The following is a 19785-nucleotide window of genomic DNA, read 5'->3' as shown; positions in this document are numbered from 1 at the left end:
AATTTTTTGACCCATCACAGAGTCATGGTCTGGTAGTGGTAAGAAAATTACTTGAGGTTTGTATGACAATAATTACTTTTATTGACACAGATAATTCAGGATTGAGTAAAGGTAGAATTAAGACATCTGACTAGCTGTGATGTTCAAGCAGTTGAGCATCTTCTGAGATTAGTAAAATGAGTCATTTTAGTGGCTTGATTATTTAGAGCCTGGTATATATAATCTTTATTTTGGTCAGCTTTAATCATACATATCAGTGGTCTGTAATGTTTAGCATATATTGGAGTCATACCACAGAAAAGTTTATCTTTTTACTTGGAAAAATTCTCATATGTTTGATAATTCTAGACAACCTGTGGGTTGACTGATTTAAACAGAATTTTTATTTAAGCAAAACATATCCCTGATAGAAAATTTTTTTCTTAGCTAAAAGATGATTTTCTTTACTCCTAGAGATTTTAGACGTATGATGAAACACAGAGCTTTTAAATAAATATTGCCACGCTTGAATTGTGTCAGAGAGTTTACATAGTCATGCCTTGAGAATTGTGTTTTCTTAATGGTTAATTACTAGCTTAACTGAATACTTCAGCCTATAATTTTCAATAGCCAAAGTATCAGATTTCAAAGATTTACTTCTGTTCAGTTACTCTGAAAAACAGGAGTTTACTTTGGAGATATAATGTAATAGATGTGGTAAAACTAGAGAAACAGAATGCATGTAAGGAGCATTTTTTAATTAAAAAAAAGAAATTGGTTTCTCATACTTTATATTAACAAAAGTGAGAAATAAATGTCTAGTTTTTAAGTATATTTTTGTATGAGTGGAAGCAGGCTTTTCTTATAAGCCAGTCTTTTGATGTGTGTGGTTTGTGTGGATCATTATTTAGATTTTTCTGAATTTCTCTGTCTTTTATTATTGATCTAGAAATGCCACAACCTAGAATTTCAGAGTTTGGCTTCTTTTGTGGATAACAATGATTTAGGCTGTTGGACTAGGGAAGCTCACTTTGCCATGGAATTGAGATACTACATTATCTGTATAGGATTGATGAGTTTAGGATTAAAATTAATTTGTCATTAATTTTATGACAGATTTCAAAACTTTGAGTGCCTCAAAGTATCAGAGCTATAGATGTCTACAAAGATACAAAATACCACTTGATAAATTTTTTCCCCAAATTATTTCAGACATCATTTTTTTATTTTATCTATTCTGCTTTGTTACAGTCGTACAGGACTGAGTGGCTTATTTTCTAAGGGTTCATTCTAATGGTATCAACAATAAACAAGGACCTTCCCTAGGTTAAAGTTCATCTCAAATTAGAAATAGATTGATACTGTTGCCAAATATTTTTTAAAATGCTCATTCAGCTATGAATATTTGGAAAGCCTGCCAAAGTATTGTTCCTTTCTAGATATACTAATCATATCATAGCAGTTACATGCAACTAGAGATAGTCCTTTTAAAAAGTCTAGGTCAAAATTGAAGAGTTTATCATCTATAGAAATGTATTAGCTTGACAAAAAGTTAAGTGTTTTTGTCTAGGAATACGGGATAATCTAGTGATATTTATCATAACTCTTTATAGTAAAATTTTAAAGATCCTAATTGAAATCTGCCTTTCATTTAGATTTTCAAAATCTTAAAATACTGGCATGCTCTCATGTATGGAATTTTGATATTTTGGAACAGGTGATCTTTTTGAACTATGGCCCGAGGGCCAAATCCTGCCCAACAATTGTTTTTATTGGAACATGGCCACACCCAATTGTTTATATATTGTCTGTGGCTGCATTCATGCTACAGTGACAAAGTTGAGTGTGACAGAGATGGTGTGGCTTACAAAGCCTAAAATATTTACTGTCTGGCTTTTTACAGGAAAAGTTTGCCACTCCCTTTTTTTCTGAATGAGCGAGTTATCATAGGAATTAGATATTTATAATTTGAAGGTATGGGTTTTAAGGATTCTTCATTTATTCCCAAGGATGGAACTGTTTTTAAGTCATGTGGAATACCTAGGAAGTTAGGCCAAAGATTAGTGTTCCCGTGAACCAAAGGGTTTTTTTAAAAAAAACTTTTATTAATCCATTCAAACACATTTCTGTGGTTGAATTGAAAGAACAATAAGGGATTAAAAATACACTTTCATGTTGATTCTGACCAAGTCTAGGTGCCAGTTTAAGGACATATCCTTGAATTTCGTATGGGATTCTACGTTATGTGTAGAATTGCTTATTCTGCACCAAATTTACACTGTGTAGATGTGCTTGCTTGGCTTCAAAATACCTTCCTTTTTTTCCTTAGCAGTAGCAAGACTTCTTTTACTGCTGAATGGATTTGTTTATTCCTGCCTTAATTTCTTTCAGACCTTGGGTGTGTCACTGTCGTTACTGAATTGGATCCTTTAAAAGAAAAATAGCATAGAGGCACTCTAAAAACATTGATATTGATAGTCCATAATTATTACTATCAAATTGAAATTTCTCAAACTTTGTAAATAATGTAAAAATACATTATAAAGTAGACTTCTTATTGTACTTTTTCAAAATTTATTATCAAAGTAACCCCCGATGTAGATAGGTGTATAAATTCAGTATTAAAATCAACAAAGGTGATTTTTTTTTTTTTTTCATAACTTGAAACATCTAAGGCCCCTGAGGGCAGGCCAAAACATGTAATAGAGAACTCCTGGTTCCTTTACTTGTTTTATTCACTTTCTTAAGTCAGTTACTGATGGTGTGCAAGACCAAGAAAGACATAGAGAAGAAACTTTGACCAGAAAGCAATCAGTTGGATTTAAAACTTTAAATTCCTTTTGAAAATATGTCACTACTTTTGCAAAGATTTCAGTTTCTTTTCAAATATCCCTTTATCTTGTTCCTGCTTTGACTTATCTTTAGTGCTACTGAAGGTATAGGGACAGAAAAGAAGGGGTTTAATAGAAAAGGAGACATGAGCAAAGAAGTGTTCTTGTTCACTAAAATAAATATGAAGATGGTAAAAGGTCTGGATCCGAGTCAGTTTAGGGAACGATTTAAGTATCTGAAAGGTCTTCTTTCATAAACTGATGATTTTACCTTTTAAATTTTTTATTGAAGTATGGTTGATGTACAATATTATATGTTTCAGGTGTACAACATAGTGATTCACAGTTTTTAAGGTGATAATCCATTTATAGTTCTTATAAAATATTGGCTATATTCCTTGTGTTGTTCAATATATCCTTGTAGCCTGTTTATTTTATACATGGTAGTTTGAACCTCTTAATCTCTTGCCCCAAACTGTCTCTCCCTCCTTCTGTCTCCACACTGGTAACCACTAGCTTGTTCTCTATATCTGTGAGTCTGTTTCTTTTTTGTTATATTCATTAGTTTATTTTATTTTTTAGATTCCACATATAAGTGTTACCATACAGTATTTGTCTTTCTCTCTCTGACTTACGTTCACTTAGCATAATAATACCCTCCAAGTCCACCCATGTTGTTGCAAATGGCAAAATTTCATTTCTTTTTAAGGCTGTATAGTATTCTGGGGGGGGTGTGTGTGTGTGTGTGTGTGTGTACTCAATACATATGTGTGTGTGTGTATATATGTACATATATATGTATATATCATCTTCTTTATCCATTCATCTGTTGATGGACACTTAGGTTGTTTCCATATCTTGGCAATTGTAAATAATGCAACTATGAATATTGGGTGCATGTATCCTTTTGAATTAGTCATTTTTTGGATCTGTACCCAGGAGTGGAATTACTGGGCCATATGGTAGTTCTATTTTTAGTTTTTTGAGAAACCTCCTTACCGTTTTCCACAATAGCTGCACCAGTTTGCATTTTCACCAATAGTGTACAAGGGTTTCCTTTTTTCCACATCCTCACCAACATTTGTTATTTGCGGTCATTTTGATGGTAGCCTTTCTGACAGGTGTAAGTTTTGATAGCTCATTGTGGTTTTGATTTGCATTTCTCTGATCATTAACAATGATCATCTTTTCATGTGCCTGTTGGCCATCTGTAGGTCGTCTTTGGAAAAATGTCTATTCAGGTCTTTTGTTTGTTTTTTTTGATGTTGAGTTGTATGAGCCGTTTATATTTTGGATATTAACCCCTTAAGCGTCGTACTACTTGCAAATATTTTCTGCCATTCAGTTGGTTGTCTTTTTGTTTTGTTGATGGTTTCTTTTGCTGTGCAAAAGCCTTTAAGTTTAATTAGGTCCCAGGATAATTTTAAAATTTATTTAATTACCCCAACATTGACTATTATTTCATGGTATTTAAAATATATATGTAAGCAAAATTTATATGTAAAAACACTTAAATATATAAATTCATTTATATAAAATTATATTTATTAAAATTATAAAAAATACATTATATATAAATTTATGTATCATGTAATCTTGATTACATTATGAAATTTTTAAATTTTATTTTTGTACGGTTAGACCTTGATAATAACATAGCATAACAGTAGCACATTTTACTGGAACATAAGTTTAAGTGATTTGAGCTTCATACAACATATACTAACATTTAGCCTAAGTAACATTTGAACACACACATACATATACATAGGTAGATATATCAGTTGAGTTGAATTTCATAACACAGGTATGTGGTACGGTAAAATCATCATTGGAACTGCCTTTTAATTATGTTTTTAAAATCTGAAAATACTAGCAGTTTTTTCACATATGGAAAATATGTAATACTCCCACTAGATAATTACCTTTAGATTTTTATTAGATTGTACTCATCTCCTTTGTTTTATCATACATAAGATTTTAATAGTTCTTATCATGTTAGAGGTATCCATTTTTTAAATGTTTCTAAATTTTTAAATTTTAATTGCAATAACTTTTTTCTGAGGAAGAAAGATCTTTTATTTCTTTTTCCAAATCCACAGATGCCTTTTGTGAGATAAACACTGTTTGGAACAATAATGTTTTGATTGTTATCAAGTAATTTAAAGAAAAATCTGATTTCTTAATTAAAATTCTAAATACGTGAATTTTCCAGTAATCTCTCACAAATAAAGCCCATAAAATTAATATTCTGAGACTTGAGTCTCAGAATTAATGTTCTGAGACTAATGTCTTGGAAATTTTAGAAATTTTGATATATATACATATATTTAATGGAGGCATCTAAAAAATTCTTTAAAATGTTTTTAGGAATATGATGTAAACACCTAATTTAAGTATCACCACCAGCAAAATATTAATATCACCTTTTACAACAAAATGCCTGCTATGTATAGGATACTGAAGGAACAGAAAGTAGACAAAATGTGTCCTTCCTTAGAGACCCTTATTATCTAGAGGAATGAACAAATTCTTTTTAGACACTAAACTCCTTAGTAAGAACAAAGCATCAGGTGTGTCTTATTTGCCACAATATCCCCAGAATTTAGCACAGTGCCTGATACATAATAGGTGCTCAGGGTTTAAATGAGTAAAAAAAAAAAAAAAAAAAAATCCCTTTAAAATAAACTGTACTATTTAAGTTATCAAGCAGTGATGTGTCATTCAGTAGTCATTTAAGATAGTTCTAGTTTCCTAATTTAATTTTCCCTGCTCCCTACTATGAATGGATATTGGTTGGTGATAATATAATTTGGTTGATGTAAAACAATGAGTTCTTTGCAAACCTGTAGTTTTTCTGTTATTCACTAGCTGGAAATCCTTTATACTTCTGGTTAAAAAAAAAATTAGTAAGCTTCAGATGGCATGGCCACTTAACATTTTTACATGTGATTTTTAGAATTGCCATCTACATTTTCATAGGATCATGTTTTACATTTCTCTGGATAAATTTTAGAAATAGTCATTCTTTGTTAGAAAGTCAGATAGGAATAAAGATAAAAATACATTATTTGATTCATTATTTTATATTTGGAATTTTTAAAGGTAGGGGAAATCATAAAATAAAATAATAAAGAAGAAGACAGAGAAAGGGTCTATGATTCAAGGAAGGGGAAAATTAGATTATTTGTGAGCTCCACAAGAACAAACGTCAAATCTGTCTTTATTTACCAGACTAACAACTTTCAGTTCATCTCTGGCTTCACGAATTTTATTTGAAACAAATCCTTCTTAAGTTTTTTTTTATTGATTCCATTGCCCTGCTGTGTATAAGTATGGGATTTGTTAGGATGTTTATCAAAACTGGCAGGGTGGCCTGCATAGTCAGAATATTCATATCTAATAATGGACATTGTATGAACTGTCTGAGGATTCTTTTTTGACATTAGTCCTTACCCTGGCAGATAATTAAGAGCTTGGGGGTTGGATTTCTGATGAACCAGAATAATGTCTTAAAAATTTTTTTTTTTAATATAAAGAAACAAGCAGTAGCATTCTCCTTATGGGTACACCTTTATATATTTTAATAGTAAGATGGACAAGTTAGGCCCTCCACTTCGAACTGGAAGACATGTGCAAAGGTTTCATGACAGTGATACAAAATCAGACAGTGCCATCAAAAGACATGAGTTATTACCCATTTACAAGTAAGTATTTGTAACTCAGTTTGATTCATCATTTTCAGATATTTCCTTAAAGGGTTTATGTAATGGAATGCTGTAAATTTGTACATTCCTATACTTAAAATTTTGTTTATTTTAATCATTTTTAAGCCAATCCTCTTCTAGGATTTATCACACTTTGATTTTTGATGAACATTTCTATTGTCCTAAATCTGTTTTTAGAGCTTTCATTTTATTCCATTAAATTTTAATTTTTAGGGGGTTGAAATAGGAGTCACCTTCAATAATTGTTATTTTTATGAAGCTCTTTTTTAGGAGTAACATTTTTTAAAGAAGAATATGGGGAATATTACATCATATATAACATTGTTAGATTATCTTTTAGTTAAGCAGATGATAAAAAAGCTGGAAAAAAAAGAAATCTTAGAAAGCATTCAATCCAGGGATCCTCAGTCTTTTTGTTAGATGGTTACAAATTCCACGTAAAACAGGGAAAAGGTTATGACACTGCCAAGCACACTCCCCTCTGTGTACTGGCCTAGCAGACTGAGGAGTGAGGCAAGAGTGGCAGTGGCAGTCTTGGAGCTCTCCTGCACAGGCCTTCAAGGTTTACTAGTTTGGGCCCCCAAACCAAGTCTAGCCCTCTCATCTTAAAATGATGAACTTAGGGTCTCATAAGTTAAACTACTTATTAACATTGAAAAATATGTTGTTAAATAGAGTTTACTTAGTTGAATTTTAAACTAAGGCCCACTACAACATTCTCTTAACACTAGATTATAATAAATTTACCTAGATATACAATAAAGCAAAGATGGGAAAAGTCTTTGATACATTAGCAGCCGTCATGTTTTATTTTTAAGTAGTTAGTGATAAATCCTAGAAGGAAGAATTTTCGCCCTGAGCCTTTTTCTTTGTACTCCAGCTCTCTGTACCCTCTGAAGCAGATCTCAAAGAAACAGTGATTAGCAGTGAGGTAGATTAAGTGCAGTTCCAAAATTAAACCTTCTTTATTATTGCTTGAACTACAGCAGGCAGACTATAGATACATAATATGGGTAGCACTTTTCAGACTCTAGCCAGGAAGAAAAATGTGTTGACCATGTGAGACTGGGGTAACATGTTTTAAGTACTGCTCAGAATGGTTCTAGTTCTCCAGTCTCTTAAGAATGGTTCTCAACATTCTGATTCTACTTCATAGATGTTAACTAAAAGTACACAATTGGCATTGAATAATGGCAGCTGTAGTTGATAACCTTATATTTTCCTGTAGTTGATAACCTTATATTTTCCTCTAATTTTTAAAATTTTCTAATTATTTGAATAACTCTTGATAATGAAGTTGTGTGTGTATATGCATGGGTTTGTTTGCATTATCTATATATCTCATGTACATATTATATGAAGGTGATAGGATTTCTAACAAGACTTTATTCTAGAGCCTCCAAAAAAAGAAATGTGTCCTTCCTGATTCTCTTATAACTCTTATTACTTGGAGGAATTGCCATCCTTTGGCAATGAATTTTCAGAGGTTGAGTTCCTAAAAAGGCATGTGATAGTTCTACAACATCCCTAGAGGGGCTGTATAAAAGTAGAGTAGAATACACCTCATGGATGGACTTGCATATTGAATATAAGATTTGTAATAAGACCCACCTAAATTCAAGTTCAAACACTCTGGCCATGTAATAGCTTTGCACTTTACTTAATCTCTCTGAATATGAGTTTCTTCAACTTTAAAATGGGAATAATATCTTCTGAGATTTTTGTGAAGATTAAAGAAGCAGAGTATGTATAGTACCTGGTGTCATATTTGGCATGTAATGGGCATTTGAAAAATAGTAGATGTTGTTATTTCCTGCATGTATTTTGGAGATAGCCCTTTAAAATTTTGGGAGACTCTCTCCAACTTTGCTGTATAAGTAGAAAAGGAAGAATTTCAGCCAGTTTGAGAACTTCCAATATAAAGGCATTTTTTAAAGTATCCTACTTGATCATATAACACAACATTGCTTATCTCTGAAATGAAAAGATTTGACTAAATTGCTAAAGAGTGGGAGGGAACTAACACTTTATTGAACATCTTACCCCTGGTTCTGCAACATACTGACTGTGTATGTCACCTTGGGTAAATTACTCTTTGCCTCAGTTGCCTCCTTTGTAAGATGGAATTATTAATCCTTCCTACTTCATAGGATTATTATGAAGATTAAATAAGTTTTATATGAAGGCAATTAGAAATGTAGCTATACCAAACGTAGTAAGCACTGTTATATAAATGTTAATTTGTAGTAGCAATAGCCATAGTAGTAATAGTAGTATTACCATCATCACCATCAACTATGCTAAATGTTTATAAAAATTACAATTTATATATCTAACTTTCTGTAAGATAAGCGATGATGGTCATATTTTATAAATGAGGGAACTTGGAGAGGTTGCCACTACCACAGAGTTGTTCAGAAGCAGTTGGAGTTTGAATCCAGATTCATCTGAATTCCAAAGCCTATACTTTTACCATTATTACCTCATATAGTTTACAAGCTTTCTTTGATTCTGAAAGTTTCAGAAAGGGAATTCAGTTATGATCCAACCAAAACTTCTTCTTTACTGGTAACAGGTAGCCCAGGCTGTATAGTTGGTGAAATTAAATCTTTATATTAACCCACTTATTTTGTTGCTCTTTCCAACAGCAGACTTTTGTAAATAGAATATTATCCTTTTAAAATGGTTAGCTGATTTTTTTAACCACATCTCATATGCTTTTAACATTATTATTTAACAGTTATTCATAGACACTTAACAAAACACATCTCTATTTTGAGGGAGCTATAGATTTCAACTTTAAAAAATTTGAAACCTTTTAGAATGATTAACTTATAAATTTCATCTAAAGAACATATACATATGTCAAATGATTTTATGTACCATCAAGATAATGTTAGTAAATGCAGAATGCTTTGGCTTATCCTTAGTATTAAGGATTTCAGGTTTGAAATAATCATTTGGATTTTAATCTTTTGAATTTACCTCTCTACAGCTTCTAATTATTATTATTTTTTATTGGAGTATAATTGCTTTACAATGTTGTGTTAGTTTCTGCTGTACAATGAAGTGAATCAGCTATATGTATACCTATATCCCCTCCCTCTTGGACCTCCCTCCTACCACCCCCTCCAACACCCTCATCTAGGTCATCACAGAGCACCGAGCTGAACTCCCTGTGCTATACAGCAGGTTCCCACTAGCTATCTATTTTACACATGGTAGTATATTTATGTCAAACCTAATCTCCCAATTCGTCCCACCCTCCCCTGCCCCCTGTGTCCACATGTCCATTCTCTACGTCTGCATTCCTGCCCTACATATAAGTTCATCTGTACCATTTTTCTGGATTCCACATATATGCGTTAATGTATGGTATTTGTTTTCTTTCTGGCTTACTTCACTCTGTATGACAGACTCTAGGTCCATCCACATCCTACAGAAGACCCAATTTCATTCCTTTTTATGGCTGAGTAATATTCCATTGTATATATGTACCTAATTATTTTTCTAATCATGTAAATAAGCAATTCGAGAAAGAAATGCTTACTATTCAGTAGGTTTTTCATTATGCCACCTGTTTCTCTCTTCTAGAGCTAACATCAAACCTCGAAATTCCACACCACCTAGTTTGGCTAGGAATCCTGCCTCAAGTATGCTTGCAAGCAAAAGAAAAACATATACTGAGAGCTATGTGGCCAGGTATGTTTAGCTCTGATAGTCTAATAACTAAAATAGAAATGAGTATATGCTGTTTTCCAAGGACCATATACAAAAATTTCTATCAGGCTATTTATAGAAAATCTAATTTTTCCTTTGCTATATGATTTAATTTGGCTTTTATGTTATACACTAAAGAAATAGTTTGGGCATAAATAATGTTTTCTTATACCTTATAGTTATAATTTTTATGGTAAATACTCAAGGATGTTTGTTCAGTTACACTGGATGCATTTGTTTTTTATGTCTTAATTTTAACTGCAACATGCTTATTTTTACCTCTAGAAATTGAATAATAGACCCTTTACACCACTGCTATTATAATTTTCAGCAGCATTTTAATACATTTAAATTCCCCTGCTGAGATTGTGATTATCTATGTACTTCCCTTTCTAATCTGTCACAGTATTTGTACAGCTCCGACATTCATTGTTTTTAAGCATATAGTGAAATCATTTCAGTTACAAATATTTATTTTTTATATGTATCCCAATTTATTCCAGAAAGTTTTAAGGAAAGGTACAGAAGGCCATGATGTATAGTGAGATACAGCATTTTTTTTTAAAGGAAGGAAGAATAGGAAAAGGAAAGACGAGAATTAAAAGATACAGTGGAAAAAGGAATGGGGTTAGTCCACAAAATGTGTGTCATGAGACCCTGTAGATGGACTAGCCCTGGGCCACAAAGTGGAGTTTGAACTTTGTTTTAGGAGCCAAAGTACAGGAGAGGATAGGAGTAGTTACATGATTCATGATGTCTAAAACAGAAAAATAAATCACTTTCTCTGTGAAAGTACAACTAGTTCTGAGACCTCAGAAGTTCTCCTTTGATTTCTCGTAAGGAGACACTGGATAACTTAATTGTTAACTTCTTAATTAACATCCCTACTGAATCCATACTAAATATGGCAGTGGATTCCATAGGGTGTTTTTTTTAAGATGCCCTCAATGCAGGCCTGTAACATGACATCCTGTGATTCACCAAAACCAGTTGTGATATGGGTGTGTTATGTGTAACTGTATATATTGTCTGCTTTTGTTGTAAGTATGTAAAATTTACATAGTCATTATTCAGATTTAATCCGGGGATAGATTTTCAAGTATCTAAGATGCTAGCTCTCCATCCTGGTTGCCCATTAAAAAGAAGCATCTGTGGAGCTTTCTGAAAATGAACACATCAGGGTCCCTCCCTGAGATTTTGATTTCTTTAATTTGGAGAGTGGGATCTGGGCATCTGCCATTTGGAAAGTTCTAAGAGTGATGCCTATGCATAAGATGAGGACCGTAGAGGAATTGATGAGTTGCTGTCTTTTCAGCTAGATTCTTTAATAAATATTGTTTGTCTCACCTGAGGTTTTAATACATGTTAAATATCAAAGAAGTGAACTTATGTTTCTTAGAGTCCTGGAGTGTGGTTGTACTATGTTGTTGTATATGTGTGGAACCATGTGTTTTGAATCAATGCTGAGTATAAGATTAACGTTCTTATAAAATGGAAAACTTAATATAAATACATATGCTTGAATAAAAGGATCATTTTATCTTTCCAAAGAGGTGGACAAAAGAACTGTCAACAGGCAGGAGCAAAAATCACATTAAAAAATGTTTGGCTTATTCTTTTTTTTACTTTTTAAAGCTTTATATGTGATAGGAAGGCCTGAGCCTTACTCACTTGACTTATACTCTACCGTCCCAGACAGAAATAATTATAACCATAACAGATAGAGAATTCTCAGAGATTTACTTTTCTGGCAGTGTGATAGACTACATTTCCAGGACAACCCCTCCCACCCAAAACACCTAGAAATGCTGGATAAAAAAGAAAAAGTATCTTTCTGAATGTATAGCTTAGCTCTCAGAAAAGTAAGGGAAACTTCTACAGAACAAAAATATAAAGGAAGCTAGAGGTCAAATTATAAATTAACTGTGACACTGCAGCTACATTTGAGGTTTTCAGTGATCTTCACTATGTAGAGACTTGGGTTTTAAGGTCATTGTGGGAGAGAAGAGTTGACTTCTTGGACTTGTACAAATGGAGTGTTAAAAACAACTTTTCCTTACCCTTCCTGCCATGCCTCTTGCTCTAAGCCAAGACTCCTGAAAGGTTCAGTAAGGAGTCTTCTTAGACTCAGCCGGAGATACTTATATGACAGTATATTACATTTGTCACTGGAATTGTTTACAGAAATATAGGATAATAACGGGGCAGTGTCAGGTGTTTGTCTTTCATGGGAGCCCTTGCAGCGGTCCTGGAGCTCGTCTTCCTTGGCTGTCTAGCTGACAGCTTAGGTGTGAGAGAATAAGTTCTCATAGGTGGGTGTAGGGACAGTTTAATGAGAAATCCTTTGTCCCCAAAGGGAACCAGTATCTCATATAACAGTTGCATAGGCATAGCTTCCAGGTTATCCTGAGGGAGATATCCAGTTTCAGTGGACTGCTTATAAGCACCGTTGCCTAGAAACACAGCTGGCATTTCACCTATGTTGGGTTTTCATTAAACAGAGCTAGGAAGTTATCCCAAGGTCAAATATGTCCACAGAAAAGGAGAAAGTGTGTTAACCCTTCTCTCACAGTATTCAAAGGGTTATCTCTCAGTGAAAGGATGGACTAGGAAAAAAAAATTTTTTTTTACCACCCAGGAATAAGAGACTCCAAGGAAACTTGTCTCTCTCAGCCATGGCTCAGAGGGATGTGAGAATTCCCACCGATAATTCATAACTATAGGCGCATCTTCCCATGAGTTTAAGGTTTGAAAGCACAACATCTGCATATTCTAAGAAATTCTTAACTGAAAAAATAACTTAGATACTCTTGGTTTAAGAGCTTCCTCGGAGCTTGTAAAAGCAAAAGCAAAAAGAATCATCTCTGGTGTGAAATGCTGTTAACCCGGGCCTCCTGATTCTCACAGGTAAACAAACATGAGCTTGCAATTCTGAATTACAGAACACACATGGAAATTTCAAACTGTACAAGGAAACAAGGAATCAGTCATGAATGAGAGCAAAAAAACGAACACATGTGCCCATGACTTATGATACTGAAATCATCATAATTATGACTTATAAAATAAGTCAGTTTGAAGTATATAAGGAAATAAGGCAGGGAATTGAAGTCATTGACAGTGATAATATACTATCAAAAAAAGATTAGAGCATCTTTACAAAAGAACCAAACAACTCAATATAAGGGAAAAAACCCTCAAAAGATGGTGTTTAAATTGTAGATTAGACTCAGCTGAAGAAGAGAGGAGTGAACTAGAGGAAAGATTCAAAGACATTATCTAGAGTGTAGTCCTAAGAGAGAAGGAAGGCGTGAGAGAGATTAAAAATCATAGGTGGTAAAATAAGGTCTAAGATTTGTTGAGTCAGAGGTCAAAAGAAGAAACTGGAGTGAGTGAGAGGCAACATTTGAATAGTTTATACCTGAAAATAATCCAGAATTAATGAAAAACATGAGTTTTCATAATCAAAGAACAACAATCCCAAGCAGGACAAATAAAATTAAAACAACATGTAGATGCATTGTAATGAAACTTGGGAAGACAGACCATGAGAAGGTCTTAAAAGCAGCCACAGAGAAAAGACGTTACTTAGACAACGTGAGGATCACCCAGCTAGTACAGAGCTCACTTGCAACACTTGGAGCCAAAAGACAGTGGAATCGATGGACACATTCAGGGTGCTGAGGGAAAATAACTGTGGACCTTTGATTGTTCACCAGCTGAACCAGTGGTTCTCGAGCTTTAATGTGCATCAGAATCCCCTGGAGCACGAATCTCAACACAGCTCGTTGTCCCCACCTGAGGATTTCAGATTCAGTGGGTCTGGAGTGGGGCACAGGTTTGCATTTATGGTAAATTCTCACGTGATGCTGATGCTGCCAGATTAAGGACATCACTTTGTGAACCACTGAGCTATACTGTCAGTCCAAGAATGAAAATGAAATAAAGCTATTTTCAGACAAAAAATATTGAGAAAATTTACCAGCTATAGACCGTGACTAAAAGAACATTCAAAGCCAGTACCTTGGGAAAGAGTAAAGTGTCCAGAAGAGGAGGAATTTTGCAAGGCGGACTGGTGAAGAAATCACTAATTAAGTAAATCTAAACTAATAGTGAGTACATGAAATAATAAAGATAAAACAGAAATTAATGAAATAAAAAGATTATAATGGAGAGCATTAAGGAAAAAAAACTGGTGGTCAAATAGGAGCTTCCTCCCAGATGGTGCTCAGCAACTGCTAGAGATCCTGATTAGACCAGTAGATCCGAATCTTGGCTTCTGTATCTTTGCTGGCAGGAGGTAGAGAGGGAGCTTCAGGATTCTGTGTGGTACTTCACCTTTAATTAATTCAAATTCTCATCAACCTGCTGTCATCAGGTTGAATTTTGTCAGGCCCTTTGTTCTAATTTACTTTGTTGTCACAACATGCTCCAAACTCTTTCATTCTTCATCCCGTCTACTGCAATCCTAATGGCTCTGACCAATCTCTGCCACCCTGTACCATGTCCTCTTTGCTTTATTGCTTTCTAGCTGACATGCTATATATGTTATTTATGTTGTTTCTTGTCTTCTCCATAAAACTAAGCTCCCTAGGCACAGGGATTTTTATCTGTTTTGTTACTGCTCTTAACTCTAGGATCAAGAGGAGTACTTTACATAAACTAGGCTCCCAGTAAATATTTTTAAATGAATAAGTGAATGAATAATACATGATGAAGACCCATAAAACGAGAAAGTTGGTTGATTTAAAATGATAAATCAAACTTCTCAAGATGGATCAACAAAAAAGGAGAGACGGTACAAATAATATGCAGAATGAAAAGAGGAATGCAACCACAGATGCAGCAGAGATTTAAAATTATAAGAACAACTTTTTTGCCAGTAACTTGAAACAGATAAAATGCACAATTTCCTAGAAAAATATAACTTTTGAAAACTGATTTCAAATGAACTAGAAACTATAATCATTAAAGAAATTGGATCAGTAATTAAACTATGCTTGCTTCCTCACTACACGAGTGCACGTACACACATACGGTACACACACACACACACACACACACACACACAAAATGGGCTCATGATAGTTTTATATAGTAAGTTCTACCAAACTTTTCCAGGGGAGTGAGGTGAAAAACAACATTCTTCAACTTCTTTTCAAAGGTTAGTGAAATCTTGATATCCAGACTAATGAGAGAATGCAAAATTATGATCAAGCTTACTTATAAACTTGAAAATACATATAAAAATCTCCAAGAAATTTATCAAACCCAAGCCACAGATGTGAAATTCATGACACTGTAGATTCATCACAGAAAATGATTGATTTAACATTAGAAAGTCTATTAATATAATTTTTCACATCAACAGATGAAAGGATTAAAAAATATTCATCAAATAATAATATATGATTTACCACCTATTTTTGATTTTTTAAAAAAAAGCTTTTAGAAAATTGGGAATAGAAGGGAATGTCATTAAATTGACAAGAACGCTAGATTTACTAGAACCCTACATCACTCTTCATATTTAGTGGTGGCATGTAAGAAGCATTTTCTATAAAAGAAATAACACAAGAATGTCGGCTATAATTTCTATTTTAATCTAGCTAGTGTAGTAAAAAAAAAATTAAAATTACAAGACATGGAAATAAGGACACAAAACTGTTACATTTACATATATATTATGGTTATATATAGAATACCCAAAAAAAGACAATGAATAAATAATAATGAAGTCTTTTATAAATTTGCTGGTTTTGTTATCATTATATTGAAAGTTATTGCAGTCTGTTTATCAGCAACAAACAGAAAATGCAGTCTTTAGAAATACACACACACACACACACACACACACACACACACACACTCAAGGTATTTAGGAATCAATTTAAAAACCAAGCAAGAAGTTTAATTTTTTTTTTTTTTTTTTTTTAAATAATTTTTATTTTTATTTATTTATGGCTGTGTTGGGTCTTCGTTTCTGTGCGAGGGCTTTCTCTAGTTGTGGCAAGCGGGGGCCACTCTTCATCGCAGTGCGCAGGCCTCTCACTATCGCGGCCTCTCTTGTTGTGGAGCACAGGCTCCAGACGCGCAGGCTCCGTAATTGCGGCTCACGGGCCCAGTTGCTCTGCGGCATGTGGGATCCTCCCAGACCAGGGCACGAACCCGTGTCTCCTGCATTGGCAGGCAGATTCTCAACCACTGCGCCACCAGGGAGGCCCAAGAAGTTTAATTTTGATGGAGAAAATTACAAAACTTCAAAGATGTTAAAACCTAAGTAGAAATATACCTTCTTTATAAAATAGAAAATTCAATATTATAAAGCTATCTCTTCTCTCCTAAATCAGTGTATAAATTCTGTGCAATTTTCAAACAAAGTTTATGAATCCTGACATGTTCTTTTCATATGAAAGAACAAAAGCCTAACATTAGCCAGGACAAGTTAAAGAATAATGCATGAATGATTTATGAAGCTATAGTAATTAGTGTGATACTGATTCAAGGGTAGACAGATAGAACAATGGATCATGATGTAGTGGTTAGAAAAAGACCCCATGGATTTTGTTTAATCTGAACTAGAAGAATATTAACAATGAGTTTAAGCAAGCTTTTAGTTACACTTAATATTATGTTCTGTTTCCCAAAGCTTACAGATTGAAAACTACTGACATGAACTTTGTGTTTCTACTTTCTTTCTGTACCTCTCCAGGCCAGATGGAGACTATGTCTCTTCACTTAATGGCGGAAACATTAAAGGCATTGAAGGAAATTCAGTGGTACACTTACCAAAATTCTGCCATGAGTGTGGGACTAAATACCCTGTAGAATGGGCAAAGTTCTGCTGTGAATGTGGCGTTCGAAGAATGGTTCTGTGAACAGAATCCAAAAAGAAAAAGAGCTAAGTCCAGAATTTTATGACTGTTGCTGCTTGGACATCTAGAGCACTTCCTCTAGTGATTTTGTGCTAAAATCATTCATAATACTTTTTTCAACAGTTTTTGGAGCATAATCCTTTGGCTGTGTAATGTGTGTGTGTATAGATGTGTGTGTACATATACTGTATATAATAAATACCTGACAACCTAAACTGTGCCACACAAGGAGATATTCACTTATCAGTCAGAAAATAATTTCAAGTGGAATCATTAACTTAGGTATTACTTTTCTGTTGTTGTTAAAGCACATTAAGCATACCTCCACAAACTCTCAAACGCTAGTGCTTAGCCCTTTAAGCTTTAGGATGATCATTACTTTGAGCAAAAATTCAGAATAAACATTTTTATTATTGGTGCCTATTTTCAGATAGTATCATTTAGGATGGGATGGTTGGAATTTTGGAACTGAAGAGAATATTTTTAGTTACAGTTAGTTAGGTGAGGTCATTTTCCTGTAGAGCTCTTTAATAATTAATTTTATAAATATTTTTTAAAAAGAGAGGGGAAAAAAACCCCTATGGTCTCTGTTGCCCTTTACTCGGTGTATTATTGATTATATAATTTAGAGATCTTTACTCAGTTCTTTAAAATGTAATTATGCAATTTTTGTTTTCAGAGACACAAGGCTGAAAATACAGAATCTTATTCTAGGTATAGCTGAATGATTTTTTAACTCAGTGTGTATTAGTTGAACATATATTCTTTCTACTGCTAATTGTCTTCAAATTTCACTTTTTTTCTTTCTTTTCCATAAACTCATGTCTGAACAGTAGTTTTAATTTGCTACTTCATTTTTGCAAAGTTTGCATATTAATTATTTAATAGAAGATGCAAAAAATTCCTTGCAAAATCTTGCATTTATATCTATGTACTTGATTTAGAAGAAATCGTATTAATGGATTTTAAAACAAAACCATCTCACCTAATAGACAGTAACTTCAATAATTAATCATTAGTGCAGGGCATGCAGGTTTAAACAGATTTGAATTTTAGTCACTTGAAGTGTAGTTATATGTAGTTATGGGTAGGTTAAGAGAACATCTAATTTTTCCTACTCGTATTTCCTTTCTAGTGTTTAGCACTGAATCACCATTCACATCACAATAAAAAGCCACTGAAAATGCATTGCTTTAATGGATAGCTGATTTATTATGTAATTAAACATTCACAAAAATGTAATTATACTTCCTCTTTAACTTTGACTAAAATACCGCTTTTAATCATTGTCACTTTCAGTGTAACATAGTATTTAGTAGTAGACATCTTTGATTGCTTGTGCAGCCATATTCAGTAATTCAGTAGTAGTTTGTCGAATCAAACCTAACAGAGCCTTGATCTTATTATAAAGGTACAAGCAGATCTTTTATAGGCAATTTCTAACTTCTTATTTATGATTCTGTTCAGTTGTAAGGATCAGTGTAGAAATTTGTGGCTTATAACTTTCTCTGAAATTTATTTATACATATACTTTATAATTTTATTCATTAGTTTTTTGTTTTGGGGTTTTTTTTTTTTGTTTTTTTCATTTGGGCAGGGGATAACTTAGTAGTAATGGGAATTATTTACCTTATAGTTTCTTTCTATTAATTTTTTTTCTGGTTGCCTTTATTCAATCATACTGGTCAAAAGGAAGGGTCAAAAGTCAAAAAAATTTATTGCAGCTTATTCCATCAACTAGAATAAGCTGTAATAAATTTAGAATAATGTACATATTAGGATTCCATTTCAATAGTTTGTTCTTCTAATTATTATAAATCATATGAAGAAGAACTTCAAACTCTTGTCTTGATCTAGAATTGAGCACTGTCTTCTTTCAAATATATTTTTAAACATCACATTTTTTGTCTGCCCAAGGAAGGGATAGGTGAATGAGCTTAAAGTGGCACATGTTTGTTTCTCACTGAATTTTACTGTGGCAAGTAAATGTTATAATGTACTACATGGAAATGGGTTGGTAAGAAATCATCTAATTCCAGAACCCAGAGATTATTATAAACAGTAAGTAGGTGAAATATATTTATGAAATGAAACATGATGCAGTGTATTTAAATGCATTTTTATATTACTTGCATATATTATTCTCATGTTGATTTGTTGTGCAATAGTTCAGTTTTTAAGAAATTTTCCTTGATCTATGCATCATTTATTTTATTTTTATTTATTTTCACAAGCATTTTCCAGTGTGGTAGGATAAAAAGATGATTGTAAGCATAAATTAAAAATGTAAAAATTGCTTATGTAATATTCTGAAAGTTATTAGCTTAGAAAAGTAAGATTATTATGGCTGCTGTTGTCTCTTGTTCACTGTTTTTTAATTACAAATAATGTCTTCATTTTTGAATCTATTCAATAAAGACATGAAGCAAAAAAATGCCAATTGGTATTCATTGATGTCTTATCTTTTATCCAGAAACAGGTAGAAAGATAAGAATGTACTGAAACATAAAGAAAATGTTCGAAGTCAGAATATAGACTTTTTAATGAGAAAAGAGTTTTCATTGGCAGTTTTTTTGTGCTGTCAGCTTTTAAAGGAATTATTACCATTTTATTGAATTGAAGTGTTTTATAACTTCAAAGCATTATAAACAT

The 19785-nt window shown here is 33.1% G+C and overlaps 1 protein-coding gene across 3 annotated transcripts in view; it reads left to right on the top strand.

Moving 5' to 3' along the window:
- ZC2HC1A (zinc finger C2HC-type containing 1A) overlaps positions 1-19558 on the top strand; it is a 59226-nt gene extending 39668 nt beyond the window's left edge. For 2 of the 3 annotated variants that reach the window (XM_036830479.1, XM_036830480.1), the window contains 2 exons: positions 10133-10240; positions 16971-19558. In XM_036830479.1, the coding sequence (XP_036686374.1) occupies positions 10133-10240; positions 16971-17136 (274 nt within the window). In that variant the 3' untranslated portion in view covers positions 17137-19558. Of the gene's footprint in view, positions 1-6400; positions 6518-10132; positions 10241-16970 lie in introns of all 3 variants that reach the window. The other variant, XM_036830481.1, reaches the window with a different exon arrangement.
- Positions 19559-19785: the final 227 nt, after the last annotated feature.

The sequence above is a fragment of the Balaenoptera musculus genome, chromosome 17 (genome assembly GCF_009873245.2).
Source record: "Balaenoptera musculus isolate JJ_BM4_2016_0621 chromosome 17, mBalMus1.pri.v3, whole genome shotgun sequence".
Classification (NCBI taxonomy): Eukaryota; Metazoa; Chordata; class Mammalia; order Artiodactyla; family Balaenopteridae; genus Balaenoptera; species Balaenoptera musculus.
This window is presented reverse-complemented; position numbering and strand designations above follow the sequence as displayed.